This window comes from Rhineura floridana, chromosome 15, assembly GCF_030035675.1.
Source record: "Rhineura floridana isolate rRhiFlo1 chromosome 15, rRhiFlo1.hap2, whole genome shotgun sequence".
Classification (NCBI taxonomy): Eukaryota; Metazoa; Chordata; class Lepidosauria; order Squamata; family Rhineuridae; genus Rhineura; species Rhineura floridana.
This window is the reverse complement of record NC_084494.1, coordinates 26,412,736-26,425,087: the sequence shown is the minus strand read 5'-3', so window position 1 is coordinate 26,425,087 and position 12,352 is coordinate 26,412,736. Positions and strand designations below refer to the sequence as shown.

The following is a 12,352-nucleotide window of genomic DNA, read 5'->3' as shown; positions in this document are numbered from 1 at the left end:
AGACTGAGTGCTGGTTAGGCAGAGACCATGTGACTGAGTGATTCCTAGGTCCAGGTGCTGGACAGTTCACCGCTTCTGGAAGTGGTTGAACTCCCTCTGAAGGAGCAGGTACGTAATTTGGGGATGCTGTTAGATCCATCTTTGTCACTGGAGGCTCAGATAATGCCTGTGGTGAGAAGTATCTACTGTCAGCTTAGATTGGTAGACCAGCTACGCTCTTTTCTGGTCAGGGATAACTTGGCCACTGTGATTCATGTGTTGGTAACTTCATGACTGGACTACTGTAATGTGCTCTATGTGGGGCTTCTCTTGGGATTGGTCTGGAAGCTGCAGCTGGTGCTGAATACTGTGGCCAGGTTGTTAAGAGGAACATCTGAACAAGCACCTGTTACAACTGTGCTGAGGGAACTGCATAGGCTTCCAATGAGCTGCCGGTCCATGTTCAAGGTCTTCATGTTAATGTATAAAACCCTGAACAACTTGGGACCTGTAAGATCACCTTGGGAAAATTTTACTCCTGGCACCGCACCCTGCAGAAAACAGTCATTTTCTGCTGTTCTCCCTGTACTGTGGAATGCCCATCCCTCTGCCATTTGTGAAGCAGCAACAAGCCTCAGTTACTGCAGATGCCTTGGGAAAGAGACTCCTCTTTTTCACCCATAAGGTCAGACCTGCTTTTGTCTTTATGAATCCCCTGAATTCCTGTTCTTATCTGAGTTATATTGGTTTACTGGTTCTCTGTTTTACTTTGTTTTAATGATGTTCTTTACTGATTGGATGTTGAATGCTGCTTAGAGCTTTTAAAAATACTAAGCAGTTTACAGATGTACTAAATAAGTAAGTAAAATCTACTGTACAAAGGCAAAATGTATATGCATTGCTTTTCCCAACTCTGCCTCTGGCCCTGGTCATCGGTGGCATGTGAGCAGAAGGGAATGTGGCCCTTCGCATGAAAAAGATTGCCCACTCCTGTTCTGATTGATAGCGGAGCTACTAGGCATACAACAGTATTTCATAGTTGTGGTCCTAGCGCATGATTTGAAGTCTCATGAGACCACCACCTTACTGGAGCTAAGCAGGGTTGGGTCTACCTGGGAGCGATGTGCACACTGCCTTGGGTTCCACAACAAAGAAAGGTGAGATACACATGTAATAACATAAAATCCCCACATTGCTCCAGAGAGTGGGAGTGAAGGAGGCAGCAAAATGTCTTTGACTGGTCTGCACTCTCTCTTTTTCATGTGCATATATCCTGTGTATTTACTGTTTTTCAGTGTCATCAATGACTTATTTTATGTACAAGGGGATTTCTTTCCCTGTAGTTGACTACTCACTGGAAACACTCAGCTATGTGGAAAATGAATTCCAGCTGTTGGATGACGATATAGTGAATGTTGTTTACCCCAAGTCAGGTGAGTGGCGCATTTAGGTAATTTTAAACTCTGGACTTAATGGTCTTAAAGAGCCCCCTCTTTAGATAGTGATATTGATCACTCACTGTAAATATGTAGCACACAAAGAACATTAAACAACAAGATAGCTAATGTCTCTTCTACCCTTTTTTATGCTTTACAGCTGCTACATTTTTGACATATTATGACAAAAGTAGTTTGGAAACTCTAATCAAGGAAAAATACTTTGTGTATGTTCAGAGTGTCACATTCTAAGCTTACATAACTTATAATGAGTGTAGGCTGTCTGTATAGTCCCACACTCCACCTCTAGAAGGCAGCCCATATCAGCAGTTTGGGGATCTAGTCTTTTGAATTGCCTCTGAATATGGATGCTCTATTAGGTCACGAGGAATGAATGGTTTATGATTGTCACAAACCAACAAAACTAGGTACATTAAACAGTAAAAACGAAATACGTACAGTAGGGCCCCACTCATATGGCAGGTTAGGTTCCAGATCCCCGCCGAAAAGCGAAAACTGCCAAAAAGCGAAAACCGCCGAATAGCGGACCAGCTGTAGCACGGGGGTCTGGAACCTAACTCGCTGATCGTGCCAGAGGAGGAGAAAATTAACTGTAGTGCATGGAGTTCCAGCTGTTTGGCAACGTTTGGCCCCCTGAAGCTCCCTGTGCTACAGCTGATCGCGCGCTACAGCTGATTGCCCTGCTGGTGCAGTATAAGAAGTGCCGAAAAGCGGGGCCCTGTTGTAATAGCTTACCACAACAAGTCTGCCAACTGAGGATACCTTAACACTCAAGGCATAACTGATCTATATGAAATGATCAGGGATATGTACTGTTGATTAAGAGAAAGATGACTAAGAAAAAGCGTCCAACTAGTCCTAAATCCTTTGAAAATATATCAGAAACAACCCAATAGTCCATCCCAGATAGGCCAGTATTTTGATAATTGACCATGGTTTATTTTATGCTGACCAGTATTCCATGCCCTGAGCTTTTGCTTCTACAGACAACTTTAATCAATTGCTCCCTCTCAGAACTTCATCTCCCATTTTCTCCCCCCCCCCAATTACAAAGCTGTCTGAATTCCTCATGGACTTTAGCCGAACTCTCAAACCTACATTTTGCAATGAAATATATATATAAACTCATGTGCAAACGCAATGAACTGAACTTAAGATTGGAAAAACAGGAAACTGAGAAAACTGAAACTGACAGATCCAACCACCTGTAGTGGACATTAGCCATGAGTGAATCTGTTAAGTTTCAGTTACTCTGAGAGCCTTATTTTTCCTATCTTAACTTCACTTCTCCACATTTCCAAGCGAGTTTGCAGTTTTTTTTTTAAAAAAAATCCTCATAAATTCATTAGCATTTGAATGTACATTTCTTCTCAGATATAGAAATATGTATATATCTGTATACAATTTTGCTGCATACACACAATTTCCTCTAATATTTTTACTTTTTATGGTACATAGATATTTTTGTATACATTAATGAGATGGAAAACTGCATCACAAAATTCAAAGAAGACCGAGTTTCAAAGGATGGCTCACAGTTTTTCTCAATGTGCATATTAGGTCAGCCCACCTTTAAATGTAAAGTAAATCAAGTTTCTCTGCCATCCCTAGTGGACACAGGATGATCTGAGAACAACCCAAGATAAGCTGATAAGAGGGCGTGCGTGAATGCCATGGAGAGCTTTGTTCATGTCAACAGGAATGCTATAACCATCTCTGAATGCTTAAGATGTATAGACAAATAAGAGCCTCTATCTGGTATAGTTTAGTCACCTTGCTAATATCCACCCTTGCTCCCATCCATCAAAGGAATATACTTATTTTGACTTTGCCATGTTGAAATGATTTTGGAATCCTGCCCTTGTAGCAGAGTGTTGAGTAGCTAGCTATGAAAAGAAATCCATTCCCATTTTTATGGTTCTCTGATTGATTTTGCAAGGGACAGACACTTTCTAGTGGGCAGTGGAAGGGCAGATGGAACAAGATAAGCGAAATGTGTGCATTGCAGAGCAAAGAGGGGTGGAGAAGAAGACTGTGACTGGTAGACTTCCTCTTAGGTACCCATTGGATGCAGGAGATCTTGGGCTTAATCTGGCATGATGGGAACCCCTCGTGGGTTCAGAGTTTACCAGTGTGGGAACGGTCACCCTGGATTGAGACGGATGAGGGCCTGAAAGCAGCCTTGAAATATCCATCACCCAGGCTCCTGGCTAGTCACCTGCCATCCCACATTTTCCCCAAGTCCTTCCTCCACTCCAAGGCCAAGGTAAGAAATGATCCATTCACAGATCAAGCCTGCATTTGGCTACATTTCTTTCCGCAACACAGATATGGAGGAATACTGGACACAGGTCATCTACAGGAAGCTGCCACATTGTGTACTAAAGCATGGAGAGGACTATAGGGAGCCTCTTTAAGAGTTGCTTTGATTTTAGGTGAAGACGAGTTAGTCATAGTCCACCAAAGTTTATTCTAAGCTTTTTTCCCTACTGTACAAGCAGCCAGCACACTGCCCGCCCCCAATTTGTGCTATAATCTACTATTAGGAGGGTTTTTTGTGACAGTCTTCACCAGTACGGATACCTGCACCTCTTTTTTTGCTACCTATGCCAGCCATTTTGTGCTGGCACCCCCAATACTTTTATCAAGGCAGGGGTGCTGGCACCTCATTTTGTTACCAAAATAGCACTGACTAGTAGAATAAGATGATGAAGATTTGCAAGGAACCAGTACTTATCTTCATTTTCTATTTATTTTTATCTTTTCTCATCTATTTCTTTTTTAGAAACTATCTGGCTCCCTGTTAAATCAGCTGCACAAAAACTTATTTTGCACTGCACAATTTCTTGGGACACTGCACTGCATACAATGTGTCTAGCTGCATGTTAGAATAAACCTTGTAGTCCACTCGTGTGCATTATCTGAGGATGAGGCTTGGGACCCTGCAGGAAACCCAAGCATATTTGAAGCCCAGTCGGTCAGATACCTCTCCTGGAGATCCAGGCGACCACATATGCCACACAAAGGATCCAGGCTCTTCCCCTTCACCCTCACCTCCAGCTCTCTCGAGCTAAGATGAAGGTGGGGCCAGCAGGGGATACGGAATCAGTTATTTGAGGACAACACTTAAATGGACAGTCATGATATGAGAATATATATTCAGGGAAGGCAAATTACAAACAAACTTTGAACTTAGAGTGTTTTCCTGTCTTTCAGTTCAGAGTTTCTCTGGGATAAAAGTACATGTTGCAGTAATTGCATAGCTAGCCGGTAACTATATCAGGTTTTTAAAAAAGCTAATATGAGGGCCATATATTCACAGATGATTTGAATCAGGCAGCAAAGGTACTTCCAAGAGATACTTCAAGACTGCATCCACCTTATAACACACGGTTATGGCTAGATATATAATGCTGCCATTGCACCGGGGTCCATGCTTGCAAGTGGGCGCAAACATTGAGCTTTCATTTTTTTCACAAAAAGAAAAGAATCCGTACTAGAAGGAAAATTATAAAACAAAATGTGTAGGCACCTCCTGTGTGATTTCTGTGAGGTAAGCCAAGCTGCACGCACCGTTCAGGGTTTTTAGCCAGTGGGTGAAGTAAGAACTGTGATTGTTGAGTGAGTTATTTGGACTGAAGGCTATAGGAATCCCTGTGGTCCTAAAGAGCTGCTGCTAAGTAAATGGATCCAGTTGAAGCCTTATAAGGTTGTAGTGTCTGTCTAATCTGAGGTGAGATAAAAACCTATTATGCAACAAAATGTGGGTATCTTGCTGAGAGATACATAAAGGCTAACATCCAGCCTGACATGGAAATGGAGGGCAAGGAAAGATCCTCGACCCTTAAATTAGGGCCAACCCAAGACATTTTGCTGCTTGAGCAAATGCAGCCTCCCCAGGTGAAGGAAGCTATTTTGGCATCAGGGCACAAAATCCCACAAGCGCCTCTTGCACTCTCTGGCAATAGAAAAATGCAATAAATTAAATAATAAACCATCTGACGCCATTTCATGACTGCCTTATTCTGCCTAATGTTAGGGCTGGTCCTGTTGCTCTCCCTACATGTGGTCTCTGCGTGTCTTCCAGGTCATCTACACCCTGAGAAGCCCTAAAGATGTGCTGGTCTCATTCTACCACTTCTCCAAGGCCTTTAAAGGACTCAAGGACCCTGGGACTATGGAAGAGTTCATGGAGGAGTTCCTGAGTGGGAACCGTACGGCAAATCAGCCACTCTCCTGTGTTCTGGCCCCAGCCTCTGTCTATGCACATCAATACTCTTTTCATAGCTTCCCTACAGTCCTTGCCAAGAAGTATAATTCCTAGTGGGATACAGGACGAAGGGGGAAAATGGGGAAAGGTCTCACATTAGCTACACTCATTTATTTTTGTAGAAAAATATTAAATGTCCTGAACAGGTGAGTGCTACTATTTGGAATATGTGGGGAGGGGCTATGCTGAGGCCTCAGCTGCAGTGTTGAGGGCAATATATTAGACATCCTTACTGGTGGCAGTGAAAAAAGTTCTAAAGAGAGAATGTGTAGAGCTGCTGTTGCCTACAAACCTCCACATTTCCCTGTGTGGATAGTGTAATTACATAGATCAGTCACTAGGTGGCACTGGACCTTGTTGTATCTGAACTGAAGTTTCTTGCGAGAGTTCCACTTTATCCTGGTGTGAAAGGCCAGATGATGTGGGGAGGGAATATGGTGAAGCCTCATCTCCAGTGTAATGGGTGATATTTAGACATCCTCACTTGTGCCAGAGAGAAAGTATAGAATTGCTATTTCTTCCAACACCCCCAATCTCCCCTGTGTGGGTAATGTCATTATATAGATCAGTCACTAGATGACACTGATGTGCTCTCTGTGTCTTCCATGGCATTCCACTGTGTTCTTCCAGTGCCTTATGGTTCCTGGTTTGACTACGTGAAAGGCTGGGTGGAGATGAAGGACAGACCCAATGTCTTCTTCAACACCTATGAAGAACTACAGGAGGTATAAATCCAACCTGGATTGTGTTCAAACAACCACAGTTATGCCCACTTATAAGGTTGCCCCTTGTTTTTTAAAAAAACAAAAACAAATTTCTGCTGAAATTGCCCAGGTCCCTCTGAGCTGATGTTAGAGTTCCTTGCTATCCCCCCAAGTGAAGATTAAAAATGAAAAACAAAATGGTTAAGGGCCCCATATGGTTTCAGAGTATCTTTCCTTGGATGCACATAATACTGGGTGTTTCCTGTCATTTTTTATTTATATATTTAATATATTGATCAAGTACATTTAAGTCTCTCCATGTTTGTAATTTGCTATTCTGCACCTAGTTCCAAGTCTCCTGCTGTCCTGGATGTTCCCTGTCATTTTTTATTTATATATTTAATATATTGATCAAGTACATTTAAGTCTCTCCATGTTTGTAATTTTCTATTCTGCACCTAGTTCCAAGTCTCCTGCTATCCTGGATGTTCCCTGTCATTTTTTATTTATATTTTTAATATATTGATCAAGTACATTTAAGTCTCTCCATGTTTGTAATTTGTTATTCTGCACCTAGTTCCAAGTCTCCTGCTGTCCTGGATGTTCCCTGTCCTTTTTTATTTATATATTTAATATATTGATCGAGTACATTTAAGTCTCTCCATGTTTGTAATTTGCTATTCTGCACCTAGTTCCAAGTCTCCTGCTGTCCTGGATGTTCCCTGTCATTTTTTATTTATATATTTAATATATTGATCAAGTACATTTAAGTCCCTCCATGTTTGTAATTTGCTATTCTGCACCTAGTTCCAAGTCTCTTGCTGTCCTGGATGTTCCCTGGGCGCTGTGCTGGCTTAGAGACAGCTTTGCAGCAATCTTGCCAAATGCACCCTGTACACTGGCAGCGAACCGTGTGCTTCTGTCTCAAAGGGCAGATCTGCACACAGAACGGTATGTGTGAGGCTGCACTGTCATTTGCTTTTGCCTCCTGCAGGACCTGCGAGGGAGTGTGGAGAGGATCTGTTGCTTCCTTGGCAAAGAGCTCAACAGCCAACAAATCGACTCTGTGGTGGACAATGCCTCCTTCCAGAAGATGAAGGACAACAAGATGTCCAACTTTTCCTTAGTCCCAGAGAGCCATTTTGACCATAAGAAAGGAAAGCTCATGAGGAAAGGTAATAATTTAGGTGGGAGAGTGAATAAGTAAAGGTCATGTGTGGAGAGCCTTTTTTTTCTATGGAGGGCCATTGACCCATGGGAAAAATAAATGAGCGGCACAGTCAATGGTGGGTGGGGGCAGAGCTTATGTGGGTGGAACATAGGGACAAAGAAGAAATGCAGTTCTGGTTGCATTTTAATGAGAAACATCCTAATGTGCACTTCATGAACTAATATGTGAACGGAAACACCATTATCCTTCAAAATGTAGACTTCTCTGAATTTTGCGATGAAGTTCTCCAAGAAAAGTGTATAAAAATACATATATTGGGGGGGAAATTCACAACAATGTATATGCTTGTGAAAATAAGATATCAAACACGTTATATTAGGGACACTTTCTTGCAATATTAGTCAAAACCACTCACAAAAATGTGTATAGTGGGAGGAAATTGTATTAAAATGTTATCGAATTGTTAGGAGGATTTTTAAAAAATCACAGATTGCTGCAGAAACATGGAGAGCTGAATTTAGCACCTCATCTGCACTATGCATTGAAAGCAGTATCATACCATTTGAAACAGTCATGGCTTCCCCCAAAGAATCCTGGGAACCAGTCATAATTGGTGGCTCCATGTCAGTGGGAGAGTGGACTCCATGCCGAGTCTTAGTCTGAACTTTCAAGGAGCTGTCCAAGGTGCCACACCTATTGTGGGAATATATTTCAGCACCAGGGAGAGTTCCTTGAAAGTTCAGACTAAAACCTGGAGCGGACTCCATTCCCCACTGACATGGAGACACCGGCCACCACTGCTGGGAACTGTAAATTGTTAAGGGTGCTGAGAATTGTTCACAGACTCCTGTTCACCTTACTACAATTCCCAGAGCAGTTTAACAATCAATCCCTCTTCCCAGGGAAATCTAGGAATAGCTGCAATGCATTAGGAAAGGCGGCTGGATGAGACAGCCAACAGGTTCTAGGCCATCAACCTGAAAGAATGACTGCTGCTGTGGTACAGATAGGGGTGGCTGGGGAGGGGTGCAGCAAAAACAGTTTGGGGACTGCTCTTGCCCCCCAACAGCAGCCCCCTGACTTGGCCTTACTCTGCTCAATGGGAGGGATGACGCTGAGGAAGAGAGGTCTTAATTTCCATAGACATAATTTCAGTTGAACTTCTTTGTGGTTATGATTACTCTTGCGTTGTTTCAGGAATCTCTGGGGATTGGAAGAACCACCTGACCGTGGCACAGAGTGAACGCTTTGACCGGGTTTATCAGGAGAAAATGCAGGGTGCGAAGATTCCCTTTCCATGGGACTGACAAAAACCAGATTGTTCCACCTGATGTTCTTCATCCTCGCACTCTTATGTCTCATATAGTTCATGTTCCTTCTAATTAATCACCAGGCATTTTTACTGGGGAATTTTTCGTTCCTCAGATATGGGAAGTAATGGCACAACCTGTACAGCAGAGGGCAGTGGATGTTAAAAATATGCCCAGTGCTGCATGGGTACATGATATTTGGAATTCTAGCGTAGCTCCAGGGTTACCCTTGCTTGTCTCAAAATAAACATGGGCACGTATTCAACTACTTTTTAAATTAAGGAACCTAAGTTAGTCTGTTAACTTCAGTTGGTTTACTCTGAGTAAGACTAGCATTAAACACTACGTTTCTTTGTAAAACGGCCTTCTTTTTTTCATTATTCTTGCAGAGCTTCTACTCTCACTGCTTCTGAATGTGCTGTTAGCTCACAGAGAAGAAGGCCCTTTCTGCATCATATATTTAAAGCAGTATTATAGCACTTTAATCCGTTGTGGCTTCCCCCAAAACATCCAGAGTGCGCAGAGAGTTATTAGCAGACCGCTTTTCACCTTACAGAGGTTCCATTCCAAGAGTTCCCTGGGAAGAGGGATTGATTGTCAAACCGCTGTGCCTCCCCCATCCCTTAATGTTTCTCCTTAACAAAAAAAAATTGAGAGTTTTCAAAACAACATGCAAACAGACACAAGTAATGTTGACACTATCTTATGAATAGACAACACACATTCTGGTTACATACACAAGTTTGTGATAACAATGACTGTACTGGAAGATATGCCCTCTCCACAGACTTGTATGGGAGGGTGGGGGACCTGTCATCGAAGATGTTTTGTGTACATAGCTCATAAATGGAAACCAAGTCTTATCAACCTTAGTATGGACATCTTCATGGCCACCGCTCGACCTAACCAGCTACTCTGGCAGCGCAGCGAGCAAAGAAACTCCCTGCAAATAGAGCCATGAAGATGCCCCAAATTTGTGCTATAATTCCATCTTGTGCTATAATATCCTGCTTCTCTGAGCGTTGCTGTATAGGGCTTGAATGAGTGACATCTCCTCAGGGTCTCTGGACAGATATCCTGGAATACTTCTGTTTGGGTTTCACCACTTTTTAATTTTCTGAAGTTTCTGAGTGCCTTGAAAATGGCATCTTTCTTACTAAGGCGCTCAAAGCAAACAAGTGTATCTGGCAGATCAATCAAGCAGCCTCTTGGACCCGTGACCCTATGTGACTTTTCTATATTGGTAGCACATAATGATACTTGCAGATTCAGCTGTTTAAGCCAGGCGATCAGAAAGAAGATCATGTCTCCTCCCCTTCCACTCCGTGGTCCCTTGAACTCTGAAATTTTGCCTGCAATCGTGGTATGACTGTTCTTGTTTAAGCTCTACGTCAGTAACTGCCATTTTGAGAAGTTCTAGTTTGGCCTGCATGGCTTGCCCTAATACTAAAACCTCATTCACTACAATAGCCACTGTAGCGATATTATTTGTAACTGCTTCTAGTTTAGCTTTGAGAGGCTGGAGGGCTAAAGACCAGTGTGTTGCTAACACATTTCTTACTTTAGAGATGAGGCCATCAGTTTCAGTGTCTCCCTCATTGACATTTGTCAGTTTCGCACCCTTGTTATATTTTTGTGCTGCTCTGCGCCATTTTTTCTGGGCTGATAAAATCTGACAGCTCCAGGCTGCTGCTGCTGATTTCCTCAGTATTGTGCAGTTGAGGGTACTTCATTGGAGTCAATCCTTGGTGCATATCTCTTGCAATGGTATAGAAATGGCCTTAGAATGCCTAAATCAGCCGCCGAATATCACTTATAAAACATGTGATTAGCAGAGAGCAGGGCTGGCCCCGGACATGATGGGGCCCTTGGGCACAAACCTGCCCCGGCACTCCCCTCCATGATTCATGGCAGAATCGCTGGTGTGGATCACACGCCCCGCCATTCCCTTGCTTAACCTACCTTTCTCAGCTGTTCTGAGGTTGCACACACAGCACTGCCCTTAACAAAGATGGCGGCCGAGGTTTCCCTAAGGGGCTGAAGCCTCTGCTGTCATCTTGGCTCATGGCAGGGATGCGCGCGCTCAGCACGCATGCGTGCCATTAGCCAAGATGGCAGCAAAGGCTTCAGCCCCTTAGGGAAACCTCAGCCACCATCTTTGTTAAGGGCAGCACTGCATGCGCAACCGCAGAGCGAGGTAGATTAAACAGGGGAACGGTGGAGCCCCAAAGCTCTCACTGTGCGATCCGCGGCAGCGATCCTGCTGTGAATCACGGAAGGGGAGCAGAGGGGCCCTTGGCCAGTGCCCCACCTGGCTGCCCTTTGGAACCGGTCCTGGTGGAGAGAGACAGTTATGGCTCCATTTGCCTCCAAGGCTCGCCCTGCCCAGCTCAGGTTTCTCCTTGTATTAAAAAAAAGTAAAACAATCTTTTAAAAAGTGAATTTAATGATGAGTGACAAAAACTCATTCAATAGCTCATAGATTTTGGAAAGCAGCATTGAAAGCTGCAGTTCTTGCCAAGCCCACTTTTACGCGTTAGACTCACAATTAGGGATGGAAAGATCTGTCTGTTTCGGTTCTCTCAGTTTCTCATTTTCCCAATGTTAAATTTCTGCATTTCTGCAGCAGTCTGTGAATTTTTAAAATAAAGTATCCTTATGAAAATTCTCCACTTTAGTGCAATTTTCTCCCGATGAACACATTTTTGTAGGCAGTTTTTACAAAGGTACACATTTTGCCAGCCATTTCTCATCATTTCATGCCTTTTGCATGTTATTTTCACTCATGTATTCCTTTTTATGCACACTTTCCCCTAATATATGCATTTGTGTAAATGTTGTTTAGTTGGCAAACTGCATCCCAAAATTCTAATAAATGCATTTGAAGGATGGTTGTGTTTTGGTTCTCATATTGTGCCAGACATTGTGAATTTGATAAATACTTCTTGAAATGCAAACTGAATCAAAATTCCCACCCATCCCTACTCACAATAACTAAAGGAGGATTGTGCTGAGTGGTCACTCGAACATTGCTGAGGGCCTCTTGGCGGACCACTTCATGATTTCTCTGCCTGTTGTAGCAACCGTAATGCATTGCACTAGGTCCTGTATGATTTTGAATTGTGTTGTTATTGCTTCTTTAAAATGCAATATATGAAATAAAAGAAGAAATAAAAAGACAACGAAACATTCAGCTTCAAGGCTTTAGCCATTCTTCATCTAGCCTGTTCACTGCATCGTATACCCAATCTGATTTACCTGGAAGTAAGCCCCATTAAGCTTAAAGAATTACTTCTGAGCAGATGTGTATACAGTGAATTTTTAACGAGTGCCTGGGCTTTAGCGTAAATCTTTACATTTGCTGGGGGCGGGTTCATATCTGAGCATAATAACTTCTACAGAGTCCCTGTCCCAAGATGCATCCTGCCTGCTCTGGAGAAAAGAAGGTGCAAGACACAAGG

At 42.9% G+C, this 12,352-nt stretch overlaps 1 protein-coding gene across 2 annotated transcripts; it reads left to right on the top strand.

The window, feature by feature from the left end:
* On the top strand, window positions 1-9,251 carry LOC133370583 (sulfotransferase 2B1-like). Of its 2 annotated transcripts, none has more exons than XM_061597107.1 (7): window positions 1-108; window positions 1,275-1,412; window positions 3,494-3,702; window positions 5,524-5,650; window positions 6,337-6,431; window positions 7,405-7,585; window positions 8,779-9,251. In XM_061597107.1, the coding sequence occupies exons 2-7, from the start codon at window positions 1,283-1,285 to the stop codon at window positions 8,886-8,888; spliced, it is 852 nt and encodes a 283-aa protein (XP_061453091.1). In that variant the 5' UTR covers window positions 1-108; window positions 1,275-1,282; the 3' UTR covers window positions 8,889-9,251. The 2 variants fall into 2 exon arrangements, with proteins under 2 accessions (XP_061453091.1, XP_061453092.1); XM_061597108.1 differs by lacking the exon at window positions 1-108 and adding an exon at window positions 524-664.
* Window positions 9,252-12,352: the final 3,101 nt, after the last annotated feature.